A 21,990-nucleotide genomic window follows, 5' to 3' on the forward strand; every position below is an offset into this window, starting at 1 on the left:
GAACAGTTGGGGAATATCTGACACAGTAGTCCTTTGTGAGCTATAGATGATATCTGGAAGAGATGCCAAATACAGGTTTCAGCTGTTTCCTAATTTTCATTTATGCTTGTCTTTAGAAAATATCTTTCTTAACTAATGAACATTGTTTTTGTATACTTGTGCACAGGCAATATGTCAGCTGAATCACCAATCACACTGAATATTGATCCTCAGGATCTTCAGGTCCAAACATTTACTGTAGAGAAGTTGCTGGAGCCTCTCATAATTCAGGTACTAATATCATGGAAATTATAATGTGCAACAATGGTAGAAGAACTAAAAACATGGAAAACTAATGAGCCAAAGAAAGATTTGATTTTTATATAAGAATATGACATCTAAAATTTTCCTTTTAATAAAGTGGTATTAAAATGTATAAAGAGATGTATCTAGTAATAATAATACAATTCTGAAAAATTTTCACCAGATGATCTTTTAACAGCAACAGCAGTATGAGTGTGTATATATAATTTTCAAAGTAACCATCTATAAATTATCTTGTTTGATAGTGAGTGAGATAGGTAGTGTGGTTAAAGCCACCTTTCACTTGCTCAGAGACACGATGACTCATTTGTCAAATAGAAACTATCTTTAAAATATCAAAATGCATGATAAAAGCAGCTGCTTAAAGGAATTCTTTGATAAAGTCTTTCATAAAGTGAATAATCCTTTGATAATATACATAATGATTCTCTGACTTACCCAGATTTTGAGTACTGGATTTTCTTAAAGCAGAGTTGAAGAAACTTATACAATGATATAGATATAACTTTTTTATCCTTAACCTAAAATTTGTGAGGGAACTCCCTTTATACTTATACCATACATAGTAAATAACTTTTTTCTGTGGACTCAATACACTCAAAGTTTAACTCTGTGTGAAACTACACTGATTTTTACCTCTGGCCATTTTAAAATGTTCTGCTTATTTTTTTCTGTGAGATAAACAGTAGAGAGGGAGGTACACATTTTTACTTAGCATGAGTTGACATTTACTACAAATCATGAGCATTGCTGATGATAGGTTTAATTATCCACTTTGGCAGGCTAAAATACTAATATCTGGTATGAAATGGATACCAGATGACTATGGAGACACCACCATTAAAATCTCTTGTCTTGGCTATCTGTGGAATAGTTTTATGTTAAAAAAAGGAAAAAAGAAAAAAATAACTTACTGTTTTTCTGATAAAGATCACTGAAAGAATTGTAAAAGCCAGCCAGGCAGCCAATCAACTAATCATCCAATCAACCAACAAAAAATCCATTTGGGGAAAAAAGATCGAATTAAAAAAAACACTAAATTTTACCATTAAGAGATAAACATTAACATTTTGATACATGTAGTCCCCATACCCCCTTCACTAGGTATGGAATGCAGGGCCTCACACCACACAGGCTAGGCAAATGTTCTACCACTGGCATACATTCTCCATCTGTATTTTCTTCTAATATCGTAAAATTATGGGTGATTTTTATACCCATAGTTTCTTACTACTTTTCAATATAAATAATATATATTCTTTGACTATATATACATAAAGAATACACATATAAACAAGGTGGAGAGAGTGCATTATATGTAGACTTTCCTCTGAGTAACCCTTATTTGTTCTGCAACAATGAGACATTTCAGTTGGTCACATAAGACTTGCAAAACACAAAAGATGCTGACACGTTGTTGTTTATGAATGGAGAAAGTATTGTGGAGAAACTACTTATATCTTGACAGAATCTAACAAATGTGATGTTTTAGTAAGATACATCCTATAGCAGTCAATGCAAATCCACATTTAGGGTTATGCTGGTCACAGTGTGTGTGTGTGTGTGTGTGTGTGTGTGTGTGTGTGTGTGTGTGTGTATTTTCTGGCATGTTCTAAAACTATTAAAACCATCTCACCAACCATTTATTGATTCCATCTAGAAAACTAAAAGGGGGTAATTGACCTAAAGTGATTTTATTTGACTGGAAAGAAATGTAACTTAAAAATGTGATTATGTTAATTTTAGATTTTGATATAGCACCTAGATTCAGCATTTTTATGATCAGCAAGTAGATGAGACAGGGAAAGGGAATTCAGTACGTATTTTATGACAGATAGTTCTCAGTTAATGATAATGTAATACTAATTTTATCTACTTTGATTGTTGAGAGTGTTTTTGAAAATGTTTATTGATTTCTTAAGAATTGTTTGGCATATTATTTCATCAAAATCCCAGTTACAAAACAGTTTGTAGGTCTTAGCAATATTCAAGTTATATGAAATTAAAAATATTAATTATCTATAAAATGTCTACTATGTGCAAGAACTTGCTAATAAAGCAGAATTCTAGTATGACAAAATTATGACTATACACTTGATTTTCATTATAATGGATTCTCTATAAAAACAATACATTTTAAAGTTAAAGAGTTATTATTTAAAAGTAACTGATGTTATTGAATTTGATGCTCAGCCTTGTTTTATCTGTCACTTTGATCACATGTCACTAGTTAAGACAAGTAAAAGATTCCATTATAAATTATATTAAAGGTGATTTTAAGGGTAACATTGTGCTAAGTGTTTTATATTGATTTTGAAAGTGTTATTTTTATTTTAAAATATTTAATTGATAAAATTGTATGTATATATTCAAGGGGTACAGAATGATGATTTATGTATATATTATTTAATGATTACCATGGTCAAAGTAATAAACACATCCATCACAATGTGTATATGTGTGTATATGTGTGTTGTAGGCACTTAAAAATACTTTTTTATCATATTTTGAGTATATAATACAGTATTTTTAACTATAGTTATCATGCTGTACATTAGATGCTCAGAATTTACTCATCTTCTAACTGAAAGTTTGTACCCTTTAACAAACATTTTTTCACCTCCTATATCCTACTACTTGCCAGTGCCTGGAAGCCACCATTTTACTCTCTGCTTTTATGACTTCACATATTAATGAGATTATATAGTGTTTGTCCTTCTATGTCTGTCTTAAATCACTTAACATACTGTCTCCAGGTATATTCATATTGGCAAATGGCAAGATTTCCTTTTTAAAGAATGACTTAATGCAATATAAGTAAATATCACATTTTATTTATTAATTCACTTGCCAAATGGACTCTTAGGTTGTTTCCACACCTTGGCTATTATTCCAAAGACTGTTTAATTTGAATTGATATAGTATTTATTTTATGTATATGGTACAATCTCTAATTACACTGGAAAACATTCCAGCAAAGATTCATTTACTGCCACCAGATAAAGTTATCAATTTAGTAGCCCCATTAAAAAAAGCCCACCTTTGGCTGGAGTTGTGGCTCAGTGGCAGAGTGCTTGCCTCACACATATGAGGCACTGAGTTAGATCCTCAGTACCACATAAAAAAATAAACAAGGAGAGATCCAAGATGATGGGCCAGAGGGAGGAAGCATTCTATGTTGCTCCATGACCTGGGACTCAAGTTGTGAGAATACGGCTTCTCTGCAAGCAAAATTCCTGCTCCCGTGTGGGATCATGGCCATTGTGCCCCTCCAGGGCTCCAGGCCTCAGCATCAGAGTAGATCTCCCAACTACTTGCCTATGCAGGACTGTAGGGTACCAGAGCAGCACCATCAGCACCCATGCAGAACTTTTGGCCACCCACCGGAGCAGAAATCACAGATGCAGCTCCCACGTAGACATCTGGCAGCTTCCCATATTCAGGAACTTTGGCTGCCACTCCTGTGTGGACACCCATCTACCAACGTGGGGCTCCCTGGTCACCGCCATCTTGGGACTCTGCAGCAGAGGAGGTAGCCCCCTATGTGCAGTAGTCTTCCTGCACCCAAGAACCTCACACAGGCTCTGAAGTTAACTGACAGCCACACTGCACGATCTAGTTTCTGAACTCATCCTCTAACGCCATCACTTGGCTCCCCCCAAACAACCTGACAGCCTACTGCTGAAAGCAGGTGCCTCCATATTGGGCCACCTTCATCATCATCTTCAGTGGGGGGAAAATCCCAGTTTTGGAACTCTGGCTGGCCAGGTGTCCAGTTTTTAACTCCCTCCTCTCCCCAGCAGCTGCTACCCTGGCACAGTGACACCCTGGTTAACTTTCACCACTCTGAGGGTGGAGATACCAGTTAACAACAGACAACCCCACTTCTTGGATGAGAAGGGAAGCAGGAAAAACACAGATTTCCAACCAAAACAATTCTGTTTCTACCTTCAAGATTTTTTCCCCCTCTTCCACTCTATTCTCCTGCCCTCACATCCCCAACATATGTGAAACCAAGTGCCAATTAGGATTTTAAGGACTGGGATGTCTGAATAGTATATTACAGCTGTGTTGTGTATGTGTTTATATATATACTTTTATCCCACCAATATCTACTATTTTAACATTATTTTTCTCAATATATATGTGTGTTTGTTTTATGTACTCTACTGTCTTCCCACTTAATTGTCTACCCCAAATTGCTTCCTCTCCTTTCTCCTGCTACTAATCTTCCTTTTTAAATTTCTCTTTCATACTTCTTAAGATATAACAACTCTATATCCTCACCATATCTTCCTATTCCTCACTCCCTGGTTCTTTGTCCACCATTAGAAACTGTAAATTCTTTTACAAACCTACTGAATATATTTTAGATAATAATTGAATTCACCATTTCTGTACATTGTGACCAAACTATAAATGTCTTAATAGCAAACATTTGTTTTTAGGGTATATGCTGTTTGTACTGGAATCTGATAACATTGTCATTCACCTCAAAGGAGAGGTATTGGATCTCTACAGGAGTGCTATAAGCCTATAGGGTAAAAACAGTAACACCTTGGATCCACAGTGCTAGAAGGGAAGACACACAAGCAATATGAAAAGACAAGGGAAGAAAATGACCTGAACATATCAAGACACCACATTATTAGAATCCATGGCCAGCACAGCAGAAGAAATTACAGAGAAGGAGTTCAGGATGTACATGATTAAAATGTTCTGTGAATTAAAGGATGATATAAGATAGCAAATACAGGCAGCAAAAGATCATTTTGACAAAGAGCTACATAAACAAATACAGGAAGCAAAAGATTACTTCAATGGGAAGATAGGAGTTCTAAAAAACAAACAAACAAACAAACAAACAAAAACAAAACCAAACAAATAGAAATCCTTGAAATGAAAGAAACAATAAACCAAAATTGAAAGCTCAATTGAAAGCATCACCAACAAATTAGACCACTTGGAAGTCAGGACTTCAGACAATGAAGACAAAATATATAATCTTGAAAAGAATGTAGACAACACAGTGAAAATGGTAAGAAACCATGAGCAGTTCATTCAAGAAATATGAAATATTATAAAAAGACCAAATTTAAGAGTTATTGGGATAGAGGAGAGAATAGAGTTCCAAATCAAAAGAATGAGCAATCCATTCAATGAAATAATGTCAGAAAAATTTTCAAACATGAAGAAAGAACTGGAAAACCAAATTCAAGAGGTTTATAGGATGCCAAAGAGCCACAGCCAAGTCACATTATACTAAAATGCCTAACATACAGAATAAGGAGAGAATATTAAAAGCCACAAGAGAAAGGAATCAGATTACATATAAGGGGAAACCAATTAGATTTTGTGCAGAGTTTTTAAACCCAGACCCTGAAAGCTAGAAGATCCTGGAACAACATATATCAAGCTCTGAAAGAAAACGGATGCCAACCAAGAATCTTATATCCAGCAAAATTAAGCTTTAGATTTGATGATGAAATAAAAACCTTCCATGATAAACAAAAGTTAAAAGAATTTACAACTTGAAAGCCTTCATTACAGAATATCTTTTGCAAAATATTCCATGAAGAGGAATTGACAAACAATAATGAAAATCAGCAAAGGGAGGTATTAAACTAAAGGAAAAACGAATCAAAGGAGAAACCAAATCAAGTAAAATACCAAAAAAACTCCCCAAATGGCTGGGAATACAAATCCTGTCTCAATAATAACCCTGAATATTAATGGCCTAAACTTACCATAGACTGGCAGATTAGATTAAAAAGAGAGACCCAACAGTATGCTGCCTCCAAGAGACTTATCTCATAGGAAAAGACATCCACAGACTGAAGGTGAAAGGTTGGGAAAAATCATACCACTCATGAGTTATGGAAGCAAGCAGGGATCTCCATCCTCATATCAAATAAAGAGGACTTCAAGTCAAAGTTAATCAAAAGAGATAAAGAAGGACATTTTATACTGCTTAAGGGAACAAGACATAAGAACAAGTCAAGGGCTGGGGATGTGGCTCAAGCGGTAGCGCGCTCGCCTGGCATGCGTGCGGCCCGGGTTCGATCCTCAGCACCACATACCAACAAAGATGTTGTGTCTGCCGAGAACTAAAAAATAAATATTAAAAATTCTCTCTCTCCTCTCTCTCTCTCTCTCTCTCTCTCTCTCTCTCTCTCTCTCTCTCTTCTCTCAATCTCTCTTTAAAAAAAAAAAAAGAACAAGTCAACAAGACATAACAGTAATAAATATATATGCCCCAAACAATGGAGAGCCTATGTTCATCAAACATATTCTTCTCAAGTTCAAGAGTCAAATAGACCACAGCACAACAATTCTGGGTGACTTTAACACACCTTTTTCACCACTGGATAGATCATCCAAACAAAAGCTGAATAAAGAAACTATAGAACTCAATAATACAATCAATAACTTAGACTTAACTGAAATATATAGAATATTTTATCCTTCAGTGAATGAATACATTTTCTTCTCAGCAGCACATGAATCCTTCTCTAAAATAGACCATATATTATGTCACAAAGCAACTCTTAGCAAATAAAAACGTAGAGATACTACCCTGAATTCTATCAGATCATAATGGAATGAAATTAGAAGTAAAAATAAAAGCTACTCCAACACCTGGAGACTTAATAATATATTTATTTAGTAATAAATATGCTACTGAATGAACAATAGGTTGCAAAAGACATCAAGGACATCAAGGAGGAGATTAAAAAATTCTTAGAGGTGAATGAGAACACAGATATAACATATTGAAATCTCTGGGACACTATGATGGCAGTACTAAGAGGAAAGTTCATTGCATGGAGTTCATTTCTTAAAAGAAGAAAAAGTCAACAAATAAATGACTTAATATTACATCTCAAAGCCCTAGAAAAAGAAGAATATATCAACACCAAAATCAGTAGAAGACAGGTAACAATTAAAATCAGAGCTGAAATCAATGAAATTGAAACAAAAGAAACAATTGAAAAAACTGACAAAACAAAAAGTTGTTTCTTTGAAAAAATAAATAAATTGACAGACCCTTAGCCATGCTAACGAAGAGAAGGAGAGAGGAAACTCAAATTACTAACATCTGTGATGAAAAAGAAAATATCACAACAGACACTACAGAAATACAGAAGATAATTAAATTATTTTGAAAACATGTACTCCAATAGAATAAAAAATATAGAAGGCATTGACAAATTTCTAGAGTCATATAATTTCCCCAGATTGAATCAGGATGATATACAGAATTTAAACAGATCAATTTCAAGTGACAAAATAGAAGACTCCATCAAAAGTCTACCAAACAAGTAAAGCCCAGGACCAGATGGATACACAGCCAAGTTCTACAAGACCTTTAAAGAAGAACTAATACCAAAACTTTCCAATTTATTTCAGGAAATAGAAAAAGAGGGAGCACTTCCAAACTCATTCTCTGAGGCCAATATCACCCTGATTTCAAAATCAGGCAAAGACACATCAAAGAAATAAAACTTCAGACTAATGTCTCTAATGAACATAGATGCAAAAACCCAATAAAATTCTGGCAAATTGAATACAAAAACATATCAAAAAGATAGTGCATTCACCATCAAGTGGGGTTCATCCCAGGGATGCAAAGTTGGTTCAACATATGGAAGTCAATAAATGTTATTCATCACATCAATGGACTTAAAGATAAAAAACATATGATCATCTCAATAGATACAGGAAAAACATTAGACAAAATAGAGCACCTCATTCATGTTCAAAACACTAGAAAAATTAGGGATAACAGGAATATATCTCAACATTGTAAAAGTTATTTATGCTAAGGCCTAGGCCAACATTATTCTAAATTGAAATAATTTAGACAAATTGAAAGAATCCCCTCTAAAAGCTGGAACAAGACAGGGATGCCCTCTTTCACCACTTCTATTTAACATAGTTCTTGAAACACTGGCCAAAGCAATTAGATAAAAGGAATTAAAGAGATATAGATAGGAAAAGAAGAAACCAAATAAGCACTATTTGCTGATGATATGATTCTATACCTAGAAGACTCAAAAAATTCCACCAGAAAACTTCTAGAACTAGTAAATGAATTCAGCAAAGTAGCAGGATATAAAATCAACACCCATAAATAAAAGGCATTTCTGTATATCAGTGACAAATCCTCTGAAAGGGAAATGAGGAAAACTACTCCATTTACAATAGCCTCAAAAAAATTAAAATACTTGGGCATCAACCAAACAAAAGAGGTGAAAGACCTCTACAATTAAAACTACAGAATGCTAAAGAAAGAAATTGAAGAAGACCTTAAAAGTTGGAAAGATCTCCCTTGTTCTTGGATAGGCAGAATTAATATTATCAAAATGACCATACCACCAAAAGCACTATACAGATTTAATGCAATTCCAATCAAAATCCCAATGACATTCCTCATAGAAGTAGAAAAAGCAGTCATGAAATTCATCTGGAAAAATAAGAGACCCAGAATAGCTAAAGAAATCCTTAGCAAGAAGAGTGAAGCAGGTGGCATCACTTCCCTATACCAGACCTTAAACTATACTACAGAGCAATAGTAACAAAAACAGCATGGTATTGGCACCAAATTAGACAGGTACACCAGTGGTACAGAATAGAGGACACAGAGACTAACCCACATAATAACATTATCTTATATTAGACAAAGGCATCAAAAATATACATTAGAGAAAAGATAGTTTCAACAAATGGTGCTGTGAAAACTGGAAATCCATATGCAACAAAATGAAATTAAACCCCTATCTCTCACTATGCACAAAACTCAACTCAATGTGGATCAAGGACCTAGGAATTAAAACAGAGACTCTGTGTCTAATAGAAGAAAAAGTAGGCCCAAATCTCCATCATATTGGGTTAGGCCCGTACTTCCTTAACAAGACTTCTATACCACAAGAATTAAAATCAAGAATTAATAAATGGGATGGATTCAAACTAAAAAGCTTCTTCTCAGCTAAAGAAAAAAATCCCTGAGGTGAATAGAGAGCCTACAGCTTGGGAGCAAATTTTTACCACTTGTACATCAGATACAGCACTAATATCTAGGGTATATAAAGAACTCAAAAAACTAAAGTAAAAAAAAATAACCCAATCAATAAATGGGCCAAGGAACTGAACAGACACTTTTCAGAAGGTAATATACAATCAATCAACAAATATATGAAAAACTGTTCAACATCTCTAGCAAATATAGAAATTTGAATCAAAACTACTCAAAGATATCATCTCACTCCAGTCAGAATGGCAGCTATTATGCATACAAACAACAATAAGTGTTGGCGAGGATGTGGCGAAAAAGGCACAATCATACATTACTGGTGTGACTGCAAAATGGAGCAGCCCAAATAGAAAGCAGTAGGAGATTTCTTGGAAAACTGGGAATAGAACCACCTTTTGATCCAGCTATCCCACTCCTCTATCTATACTCAAAGGACTTAAAAACAGCATATTACAGGGACACAGCCACATCAATGTTTACTGCAGCATAATTCACAATAGCTAAACTGTGGAACCAACCTAGATGCCCTTCAGTAGATGAATGGATAAAGAAAATTTGGTATATATACACAATGGAATATTAGTCAACAATAAAAGAGAATAAAATCATGGCATTTGCAGGTAAATGGATAGAGTTGGAGAATATAATACTGAATGAAGTTAGCCAATGCCAAAAAAACAAATGCTGAATGTTTTCTCTGATATAAGGTGGCTGATTCATAGTGGGATTGGGAGGGGGAGCATGGAAAGATCAGACAAACCATAGATAGGGCAAAGGGGTAAAAATAGATGGTGGAATGATATGGATGTTACTACCCTACGTACATGTATGAAGAAGACACGAATGGTGTGAAAATTCTTTGTATACAAGCAGAGATATGAAAAAATTGTGCTCTCTCTATATAATATGAATTATAATGCATCTGCTGTCATATATAACAAATTAGAATAGAAAATTAAAAAATAAAATAAAGATATAAAAAATGCCCACCTTTCCTCATTGCTTATCTTTAAATTGTATTCCTTTGCTTTCAAGTTTCCACAGATGATACTCTTATCATCTCTCTATATAACTCAGAGTCAAAATTAATTTTAATTTTTAGAGTAATTGGTCATAGATACTATTATGTCACTCTAACTTCTAAATTCATTTATTCATAAATCTTTACTGCTCTTTTTATAGTTACTAGAGTCTTCCCTACTGAACCTGATTTATCTTTAATCTATTTTTTTCCTCTTGGGCACAGGTAAATCACTAGGTCATTTTGCAGTGATGTTCAGCTTGGGATATATTTCAATCATTCGCTTTCATTTTCTCTGTGTGATAACTTATACAGTTGCATCCCTCTGTAATAAATTCCTCCAATGAATCAGAAATAATTTTTTTTCTCAGCAATTACATTTTTATGATTGCAACTGTAGGCATCTGCACTTTATCACTTTCAAGATCCAAATTTGGCAGTGCAATGCAGAAAGTCTTGTTATGCAGAATTGTGCTTAAAAAAATTTACTCTTTATGTTGTATACTCCTGAAGGGGATATGAACTGCTAGATCATGCTACAATCACTACATAATAGAACTATCAATAATTTTATTTGCCACAAAATATAATTTTCTATATGTCAGATTCATGTGAGTTAAAGAGTTGACTCACTTATTCATGTGAGTTAAAGAATTGACTTACCCAGAATCCCTTAAAAAATCCTTATAATGTGTTATCTCTTTTAAAGTTTTTATGGGGCGCAGGTTCAAATGTATTTTATGATATAAATATATCCCATGGTTTTAAAAGATAAATATAGAGTTAGATCAGTAGCAATAAACATTACTTCTCTGGCTTTTATTCGACCTCTTGGCCCTTTCTTCATTTCTACCTCCTTACTGTCTTCCAAAAAAACTATTTTTCTGGAAATCCCCCTAGAGATAGCTTTTTTTTTTTTAAAAAAATCTATATTTATTTATTTATTGTTATGTGGTGCTGAGGCTCACACATGCTAGGCATGTGCCCTACCACTGAGATAAAACTCCAGCCCTAGAGATAGCTTTTATATACTCTATAATAAAAATTTAAAAAATTTTATTATATAGACATAATAAATAATTTTATTTATAATTTATATATAATTATAATCATTGGCTCAAATTTAAGAATATCTATTAACCCCTGCATCAGTTGGCATAAGGATAGCATAAGGAAGGTTGTGTTGTGATAAGAAGACAATCTTCAAATCTGAGACCAATAAAAATTCACTTCCTATTTAAACTATAGGTCCATTGTAAGTTGGCTGGGGCCTGCTCAGTACAGGCACACAGAGACCTAGGCTAACCTGAACTCCATTTCAACATGTAGTTTCACTGTCACTGCAATAGGGGTGTTATCATTGTAGGGGAGAGAAAAATTACTTCTACCCCTTCCCCCTTAGTTCTTATTTGGTCTCTTTGACTAGATCTAGAAACCCAATTAGGATAAGAGCTAATTAATAATAGAAGAGTATAAACATTTTAAAAATTTCATATGTATATGGGTAACTTCACAAGAGAATAAAGTCCAAAGAAATGACCAAAGCATTGTGTTTTATACTTTTTAGACAATGAATAATAAATTTTGAAGGAATTACAGCAAAAGAAAATATTTTGGCTAGGGGATTAAATTTTGGGGCTGTTACTATGAGACATATGGTAGTAAGGACATAGAAGCTAGTGGAAGATAAATCCTACTTCAAACAGTTTGTTTATTCAGGTTCATTGCAGTTCCAATTACCAGTCTCTGGTGACTATTACTATTTTCCAGTCTTAGTATGTAAAGAAAGTTCCTCCCAAAAGAATTTTTATGGCTTGCTACATGTAGGGAAAATCAGACCTAATGACCCTTTCTGAAGGTACAGTTCCTTATATAGGTTCAGCTTAAAATAAACAATATACCAATATGGCATATATTTAGGTGGCACATTTTAAACTTCTTCATCATCCTCTCTTTGGTAGTTGACTATATACTGAGTGGAGTGGTGGATACCTAGAGTTAAATAGTTATATCCATTGTAAAATTGAAAGATATTCAGAAAGAAGTAGAGTTGAGTCATAGTAATAGTGGAGAAAATTTTCAAGTTTGGATTTACAAACTCTTGCTGTTCAAGGACAATAAGATTACCTAGTTATTAGATTTTTAAAAATTCTTCTAGTTTTCAAGCACATTCTATACTCACAACTGCACTCTTGCCTCTGTGGGTCCTCAACTGTTTCCAGTTTCCTGACCACTAGCCATGTAGTTTAAATATTTAGCTTCCTTAATTTAATCTGATTTCTTGGTCTCTTTCTCTCTCTGAAAACTTAAAGGAGGTTCCATTGGCAGTAGAAATCTAAGATAACTGTAATTGCCCTCACTTGTTTATGATGGAGTGGGGGTTCTCCTGTAAAATATTTCTTATGTTCTTCCCTTGTCGGCAAATTTTGTAGTCTCTGAGGTACAGCTCACTTTTGTTCCCAAATCAGTCTATCTGCTATACATTCTCATTTTATTTGGCTTCATGTTGTTTCTGGTGGATGAGGACTGCCCTTGGTGCCCACTGTGAGACTAGAAATGGACATGCCAAGGCAACCATGTCCCCATGTGAATCCTCAAGACAGCAGAATGGTGTGGGGCTTCGACAGAAGAAGGAAAATAACTCTCTCCCCATCCTCATACTTTGCTCTCTCACATGGGTCTCCATGAAGAAATGCTTGTACTTAAAATCACAAAAAATTCTTATGAAAATATCCTATTTCAGTTTCTTCCCTTATCTTTCTTCTGTATCTGTTAAGAATCAAACACAATCCTGTGGCTGTTGGGATCAGTTAATCCTAGTTCCTCCAAGCAACATAATTTTCACTCCTTCCTGGCTCCTATGAAGAACCTCTTTGCCATATCCCACCCTCAATAACATTTCTTTCTCCTCTCCTTGAGCCCAAACCCAAACCAAAACCAAACGACAACAACAAAAAACAAAAATCAAGAAATCAAGCAATTACACATAAACATACTCAAAGAGTTTATTTCCTGCTGTTCTACAGATAGGTCTGATTGGCTTCCAGGTAGCAGGGGAGGACTTGTGTGCTCCCTTTGGCTTCTTAGCCCTCTAGAATATAATTTCCTTTGTTTCTTTCAGAAAACAATTCAAGTTTTGTTTGTGATTGTTTCTGTCATTTCTATAGGTCATTTTGAATGGATATGATGCCATTTATTTGTGCTTCCTTGGTTTGATCCTCAGACTTCCTTTTTGTACTCTTTTTAATTATTTTATCAATTGAATTCACATCAGAATTAATCTTGGCATTTACAAGGAAAACTCAAAGACAACTCTGTACACATATAGTGTTCTTAGAGAGTGCTTTACAAGTACATTGGAATTTTGACTATAATCTCAACAAATAAATTTAAAAGTTAGAAGACTGAATACCTTTTAAATACTTATAGACTCAAAGCTTTGTAAGTAAGACATTATTTTTATGGTAGGATGAAGAAGTAAACATAATTCTGCCTCAATATGTTTTAAAGTTTAAGGTGATTCAATATTGCTGAGTTGATTCTTATAAAGTAAATTCTTCAATTTATGCATTTTTTTACTGCTAGAAAATTGCTCTCATGGGAAAGTTGTTAGGCTATAATATTTCTTGAGACACAAGTAGTTGAGAAAAAGGAAGCCACTATTTAAAATCAAAGTGAGAAAAATTAGTCGCTAATTGATTAAAATAGTGTAAGTCCAAATTCTGCATGTGTAGCAACTATACAAGGATGTCTCCTCCATCAGATTTGGTCTCTTTGAGATTAGCTGTAGGTTATTTGTTGCATATGCTTTACCTCTTCTCAACTTGCTTCCTAGTCCTTTTGTTCTATAAGACTCTGATTTTCTTTCTACTCCAGTGTTGCTATCTTCTTATTCTGGGTTCTTTAACCACCTATATTCACTGCACTTCTGTTAATATTTTATCTTTCAATCACAGCTTATCTGTGCTGGATTGATGGGAACAATTGTGATTCATCTTGCTGAAAGGATAAAAGAGTCCATATCTCCCCAGATGGGTCATTTTCACTGCTTGAATTTCTTCATAGAGTCCATGTGCTATTTTAGGACATCCAGCTAGTCTCAGGAGATATCCTTAAAGCTTGAAAACTCCATGACTGTAGACTAGCGACTGGCAAACTTTTTCAGTCTAGATCCATATAGTAAATATGTCTTTGATGGTCACAGGATGTTGGTTAGAATTATTCTGTAAAAGAAGCCATAGACAATTTGTAAACAAATGGATGTGGCTTTGTTATGATAGAACTATTATTTTCTAAAGTAGGCAGATAGCCAGACTTGACCACATGGATAACTATAGGTCCCTGTTCTAGAGTGATTATTTTCTCACAAGAGATATTTTGTACTTCTTGGTTAAGAAAGGGTAAGAAATGGGTAATATTTCATATGCAGTTGAGAGCCTCCTGTGAAATGAATTATGATGGAGATGTTTGTGGCCAAGCCCTCTGAGAGACACAAAAGCCTAGCTTGAGGAAAGAGTGCTAAGTAGGCACTTCAGAAAATTTCTGCTACTGTTGAGATTCTATTAGACCAGTGTTTTTCAACCCTAGCTGAACATTAAAATCACCTGGGGAGCTTTTTAAAATCCTGATGCCCAGGCCTCACACAAAACTAGTTAAATTGAAATCTCTGGGAGTAGGACCAGGCAGTAATTTTAAAAGCTCCTATGTGATTACAATGTAAGAATTGCTTTGTTGGCTGTTGTATAGCCAGCAGTGAGCATGGTTCTGCCTGTTGGCCCAAGGCTTGCCCTAAAATTTGTACCCCTTCTATGTCTTTTTAATCCTGTTGTGGTACAGTGTGTGTGTGCATGCACATGCACACACACACACAGCATGAATGCTCTATAAATTAAGGCTTAATTAATGTGGTTTGTGATTTTGGCACATGAGTTTTTTAAGGAAACAATTTGCATTCTCAGTTCTGACTTGCAAGATACTACTTTTCTTCAATTTAGACACATTTTCCCACATTCTCCACCTCACAATTTTAACATTTCTGAAATTAGGATGATGCATTTTATAATGAGTATAAACATTTAATGTAGATTTCCTTTTTGATACTTGTAGGGGATTACAAATTAATACACAATATACTTGAGTTGCTTTATCTTTTATAAGAGGTCTGATCTTCATAAGTTCCCATCCAGTGGGGATTGGGATAAATGCCTTATATTTCAACAAAAAAGTATAATAAGATAGTGTGAGTCAACAATGTTGTTTCTGTGTTCAGTTGTTTTAGATAAAAGTTTTTAGATAAAGTTCTCAGAAACAGATGATTGAGGTTAGAGTGTTGCATATGTGCTTTTTTTGATGGGAGATGGGACCTTTGAATCTGTATAGTGCCTTTGGACATTTGGTGCCTATTGCTCCAGAGTGGCTCTCTAGAATGCTCTCTAGTCTGGTGACCATTGAGGGGTGATCAGTCCCATGTATGGCCATAATTTGGACAGCTCTGTGCATTTCCTAATGTAGTCTATAGCTAATAAAATTTGTAAATTTGTGAACTGCTGTTCCTCAGCTTGGTTAGGGTCCATGGTTCTCCTAGGATGCCTTAACCACATGTTGACTCTTGATGTTGTTTGGAATCCTAAGTCCCAACCACATCCTCCATCCAGTGTCTGATATCATTTGTCCACATTTCAGGTACAAGATCATTTTGCTCTTTATCACTGTGCACTCAGTATAGATCCATCAGTCTTCAATACAGCCATATTTTTATTGTTCTTTAGGCTAGATGATGATCTGGTCTTATCCATACCTTGTGGAAATCAAGAGTGATATAGGAATGCTAAGCTGTACTTGCTCTATCTATTTATACTGTGATGCCAAGATTACACTGTGGCCATCCCAAAGTTTGTACAAGGCAGCTTATGAAGCTATTTCTTCTTACAATCTCAAAGATAAATGGAATCAAAGTCCCTTGATTTCAGTGTTTCTCAAATAACTGTGTTAATTGGGAACTACTGCAGTTCCCAATCTGTGTGAAATCTAGAGAAGAGAAAGTCATTTATCTTACCTATCTCTGTTACCCATGAGCCCCTTCTTCCACTAGTCCTTTGGGGTTAGGAGAGGAGAGCTTCTTCCATTCTTTTTCATATCTGACCAGACCTTCTTTTTCATAAAACTCTGTGATCTACACTATCAGATCTAGCTTTAGCTAAATGAGAGCCAAAGGATTTATAAAATGACTTCCCTCCCTCCCTTCCTTCCTTCCTTCCTTCCTTCCTTCCTTCCTTCCCTTTCTTTTTCTTTTTCTTTCTTTCTTTTTCTTTTTTGCTAAAGAGCAAGAAAGCAGCTTCAAAACTACAACATGATCAATGGTATCTTTGTTCTTTCTGTCTTTGGGATAATAGGTGTCTGTTTTCTGCTGCTATAACAGAATACCACAGACTGGGGAAATTATGAATAATAGAAGTTTGTTTGATTATGATATGAGAGGCTGAGAAATCCAAAACTGAGGGCTCACATCTGATGAGGGTCTTCTTGCTGTGTTATAACATGGCAGAAATCATCACATGGGAAGAGAGAGAAAGCCAGAGGGAGAAAGGGGACTGAACTCCTTCCTTTTATTACTAACCCACATCTGCTCAGCTATCATAACATAATCACTATTAAAAGTTCCTCCTCTTGGGGCTGGGGATGAGACTCAAGCAGTAGCGCGCTCACCTGGCATGCGTGCGGCCCTGGTTCGATCCTCAGCACCATGTATAAAACAAAGACGTTGTAACCGCCGATAACTAAAAAACAAATATTAAAAAAAGTTCCTCCTCTAATCAGTCTTAGAAAGGCAATTAGATTTCAACACAAATTTTGGAGGGGACATTCAAACTATAGGAGAAGATATTTTGGCCCAACCTTGGTTATGGGATGTTCATTGTTGACACCATATTATCTGTACTTACATTCTGAAAAGAAGTGGTTAAATTGATGTTATTTGTTATAATTGCTGGTATTTTAGAATTCAGAGACTATGGTAATATCAAAGAAGGGAATTTCAGGCATTAAAGGTCAAGTGATAGCCAATGAGATTAAAAATTGATGACATTTAATTTTTATACAAAAATGAGACAAATGGTTTTGTTGACTTAGAGGTGGGACACAATGAGCATTAGCATTTAATTCACAAATAGACTACATTCAGATCACATTTGTGGTTGTAAATTCAAGAGCCCTATAAATCTAATCACTATCTCCTGTGAACTTTCTTTTTTTTCTTTACTTTTTTTTTTTAGTACTCAATGGACCTTTATTTTTATTTTTTTTTAATGTGGTGCTGAGAATTGAACCCAGTGCCTCACACATACTAAGCAAGTGCTCTCCCACTGAGCCACAATCCAAGCCCTCCTGTGGACTTTCTTGCTCGACATTTATTATATCTCTCTCTTTTTAAAATATTTATTTTTTAGTTGTACACAATACCTTTATTTTGTTTATTTATTTTTATGTGGTGCTGAGGATCGAACCCAGGGCCTCGAATGGGCGAGGTGAGCACTCTACTGCTGAGCCACAACCCCAGCCCTATTATATCTCTTATTCATATTTGAGTTAAAAGTGATTATATACATGCATGTTTTATGTTTTTTGGACATCTTCAATAAAATGGAGTTTCATGTTAGAAGAGAACAAAAAAGAATAAATCTCATAGTTTAAGGTAGATTAAAAAAAGAATCTGGCAACAGATAATGGAATTGAAATGTAGAAAGAGCTCCACAAGTTTGTGTTGGTAAAGTATATTGGCATTATTATTCAATTTCATGATTGACAGGGTTATCAATGACTAATACACAAAGATGAAACACAGAATTAGGGGGCCAAACTCATATTTTATCATCAGTTGCTGCTGAAATCAGGATTCTGTCTAGATAAACCAAAGGATCATAAAACATACCCAAACTACATCTGTCAACACATTCTTTATTAGTGTCATCATTTATTTGATTGGATTTCCCACTTCTTAATTTGTTTCCTTCAAGAACTCAGTGATTATTGACGGAAAAAAGATTGTCCATTGTTTTCTCCTTATTTGGTACTTCTTTTTTTTTATTTTGTAATAAAACTGAAGTTTAATGGTGCAGTCAGGTGATGGGGTCTTACACGTATGTGAACTATATCAGAAAGATTCAACAAAACAGTGACTACACAATATTAATGTCAGTCAAAATAGAATTTAAGGCAAAAAACACATTAAATGTGATTTTTTTATTGTTGGTTGTTCAAAACATTACATAGTTCTTGATATATCATATTTCACACTTTGATTCAAGTGGGTTATGAACTCCCATTTTTACCCCATATACAGATTGCAGAATCACATCGGTTAACACATCCACATTTTTACATATTGCCATTCTATAGTGTCTGTTGTATTCTACTGCCTTTCCTATCCTCTACTATCCCCCCTCCCCTCCCCTCCCCTCCGCTCTTCTCTCTTTACCCCCTCTACTGTAATTCATTTCTCCTCCTTGTATTATTTTTCCCTTTCCCCTCACTTCCTCTTGTATGTAATTTTGTATAACCCTGAGGGTCTCCTTCTATTTCCATGCAATTTCCCTTCTTTCTCCCTATCCCTCCCACCTCTCATCCCTGTTTAATGTTAATCTTCTTCTCATGCTCTTCGTCCCTACTCTGTTCTTAGTTACTCTCCTTATATCAAAGAAGACATTTGGCATTTGTTTTTTAGGGATTGGCTGGCTTCACTTAGCATAATCTGCTCTAATGCCATCCATTTCCCTCCAAATTCTATGATTTTGTCATTTTTTAATGCAGAGTAATACTCCATTGTGTATAAATGCCACATTTTTTTTTATCCATTCGTCTATTGAAGGGCATCTAGGTTGGTTCCACAGTCTTGCTATTGTGAATTGTGCTGCTATGAACATCGATGTAGCAGTGTCCCTGTAGCATGCTCTTTTTAGGTCTTTAGGGAGTAGATCAGGAAGGGGAATAGCTGTGTCAAATGGTGGTTCCATTCCCAGCTTTACAAGAAATCTCCCTACTGCTTTCCAAATTGGCTGCACCAATTTGCAGCCCCACCAACAATGTACAAGTGTACCCTTTTCCCCACATACTTGCCAGCACTTGTTGTTGTTTGACTTCATAATGGCTGCCAATCTTACTGGAGTGAGATGGTATCTTAGGGTGGTTTTGATTTGCATTTCTCTGACTGCTAGCGATGGTGAGCATTTTTTCATGTACTTGTTGATTGATTGTATGTCCTCCTCTGAGAAGTGTCTGTTCAGGTCCTTGGCCCATTTGTTGATTGGGTTATTTGTTATCTTATTGTCTAATTTTTTGAGTTCTTTATTTACTCTGGATATTAGGGCTCTATCTGAAGTGTGAGGAGTAAAGATTTGTTCCCAGGATATAGGTTCCCTATTTACCTCTCTTATTTTTTCTTTTGCTGAGAAAAAACTTTTTAGTTTGAGTAAGTCCCATTTGTTGATTCTAGTTATTAACTCTTGTGCTATGTGTGTCCTATTGAGGAATTTGGAGCCCGACCCCACAGTATGTAGATTGTAGCCAACTTTTTCTTCTATCAGACGCCGTGTATCTGATTTGATATAAAGCTCCTTGATCCATTTTCAGTTAATTTTTGTGCATGGCGAGAGAAAGGGATTCAGTTTCATTTTGATGCATATGGATTTCCAGTTTTCCCAGCACCATTTGTTGAAGATGCTATCCTTCCTCCATTGCATGCTTTTAGCCCCTTTATCAAATATAAGATAGTTGTAGTTTTGTGGATTGGTTTCTGTGTCCTCTATTCTGTACCATTGGTCCACCGCCTGTTTTGGTACCAGTACCATGCTGTTTTTGTCACTATTGCTCTGTAATATAGTTTGAAGTCTGGTATCGCTATACCGCCTGATTCACACTTCCTGCTTAGCATTGTTTTTGCTATTCTGGGTCTTTTATTTTTCCATATGAATTTCATGATTGCTTTATCTATTTCTACAAGAAATACCGTTGGGATTTTGATTGGCATTGCATTAAACCTATAGAGAACTTTTGGTAATATTGCCATTTTGATGATGTTAGTTCTGCCTATCCATGAACAGGGTATATTTTTCCATCTTCTAAGATCTTCTTCTATTTCTCTCTTTAGGGTTCTGTAGTTTTCATTGTATAAGTCTTTCACCTCTTTTGTTAGGTTGATTCCCAAGTATTTTATTTTTTTTTGAGGATATTGTGAATGGAGTGGTTGTCCTCATTTCCATTTCAGAGGATTTGTCATTGATATACAGGAATGCCTTTGATTTATGCGTGTTGATTTTATATCCTGCCACTTTGCTGATTTCATTTATTAGCTCTAATAGTTTCTTTGTAGACCCTTTTGGGTCTGCTAGGTATAGAATCATGTCATCTGCAAATAGTGATAATTTAAGTTCTTCTTTTCCTATTTTTATGCCTTTAATTTCCTTTGTCTGTCTAATTGCTCTGGCCAGTGTTTCGAGAACTATGTTGAACAGAAGTGGTGAGAGAGGGCGTCCCTGTCTTGTTCCAGATTTTACAATGTTGAGGTATGTTCCTGTTATCCCTAGTTTTTCTAGAGTTTTGAACATAAAGGGATGCTGTACTTTGTTAAATGCTTTTTCTGCATCTATCGAGATGATCATATGGTTCTTACTTTTAAGTCTATTGATGTGGTGAATAACATTTATTGATTTCCATATACTGAACCAGCCTTGCATCCCAGGAATGAATCCTACTTGATCATGGTGCACAATTTTTTTGATATGTTTTTGAATCCGATTAGCCAGAATTTTATTGAGGATTTTTGCATCTAGGTTCATTAGAGATATTGGTCTGTAGTTTTCTTTCTTTGAAGTGTCTTTGTCTGGTTTTGGAATCAGGGTAATGTTGGCCTTGTAGAATGAATTTGGAAGTTCTCCCTCTTTTTCTATTTCCTGAAATAGCTTGAAAAGTATTGGTATTAGTTCCTCTTTAAAGGTTTTGTAAAACTGCTGTATACCCATCCGGTCCTGGGCTTTTCTTAGTTGGTAGTCTTTTGATGGTTTCTTTTATTTCCTCAATTGATATTGGTCTGTTTAGGTTGTCTATATCCTCCTGACTCAATCTGGGCAGATCATATGACTTAAGAAATTTATCGATGCCTTCACTATCTTCTATTTTATTGGAGTATAATGATTCAGAATAATTTCTGATTATCTTCTGTATTTCTGAAGTGTCTGTTGTGATGTTGCCTTTTTCATCCCATATGCTAGTAACTTGAGTTCTCTGTCTTCTTCTCTTCGTTAGCATGGCTAAGGGTCTGTCGATTTTATTTATTTTTTCAAAGAACCAACTTTTAGTTTTGTCAATTTTTTCAATTGTTTCTTTTGTTTCGATTTCATTAATTTCAGCTCTGATTTTAATTATTTCTTGCCTTCTACTTCTTTTGCTGTTGTTTTGTTCTTCTTTTTCTAGGATTTTGAGATGAAGTATGAGATAATTTATTTGTTGGTTTTTTTCTTTTTTTAAGGAATGAACTCCAAGCAATGAATTTTCCTCTTAGAACTGCTTTCAATGTGTCCCATAGATTCCGATATGTTGTGTCTGTGTTTTCATTTATCTCTAAGAATTTTTTAAATTTCCT

At 35.0% G+C, this 21,990-nt stretch overlaps 1 protein-coding gene across 1 annotated transcript in view; it reads left to right on the forward strand.

Annotated features, from left to right (window-relative positions):
• The window catches only part of Ctnna3 (catenin alpha 3), a 1,639,810-nt gene that overhangs the window by 29,726 nt on the left and 1,588,094 nt on the right, over positions 1-21,990 (forward strand). Inside the window, exon 2 of the mRNA XM_078041358.1 lies at positions 167-270. Within this exon, the coding sequence (XP_077897484.1) occupies positions 172-270 (99 nt within the window). The 5' untranslated portion in view covers positions 167-171. The remainder of the gene's footprint in view (positions 1-166; positions 271-21,990) is intronic.

The sequence above is a fragment of the Ictidomys tridecemlineatus genome, chromosome 1, assembly GCF_052094955.1.
Source record: "Ictidomys tridecemlineatus isolate mIctTri1 chromosome 1, mIctTri1.hap1, whole genome shotgun sequence".
Classification (NCBI taxonomy): domain Eukaryota; kingdom Metazoa; phylum Chordata; class Mammalia; order Rodentia; family Sciuridae; genus Ictidomys; species Ictidomys tridecemlineatus.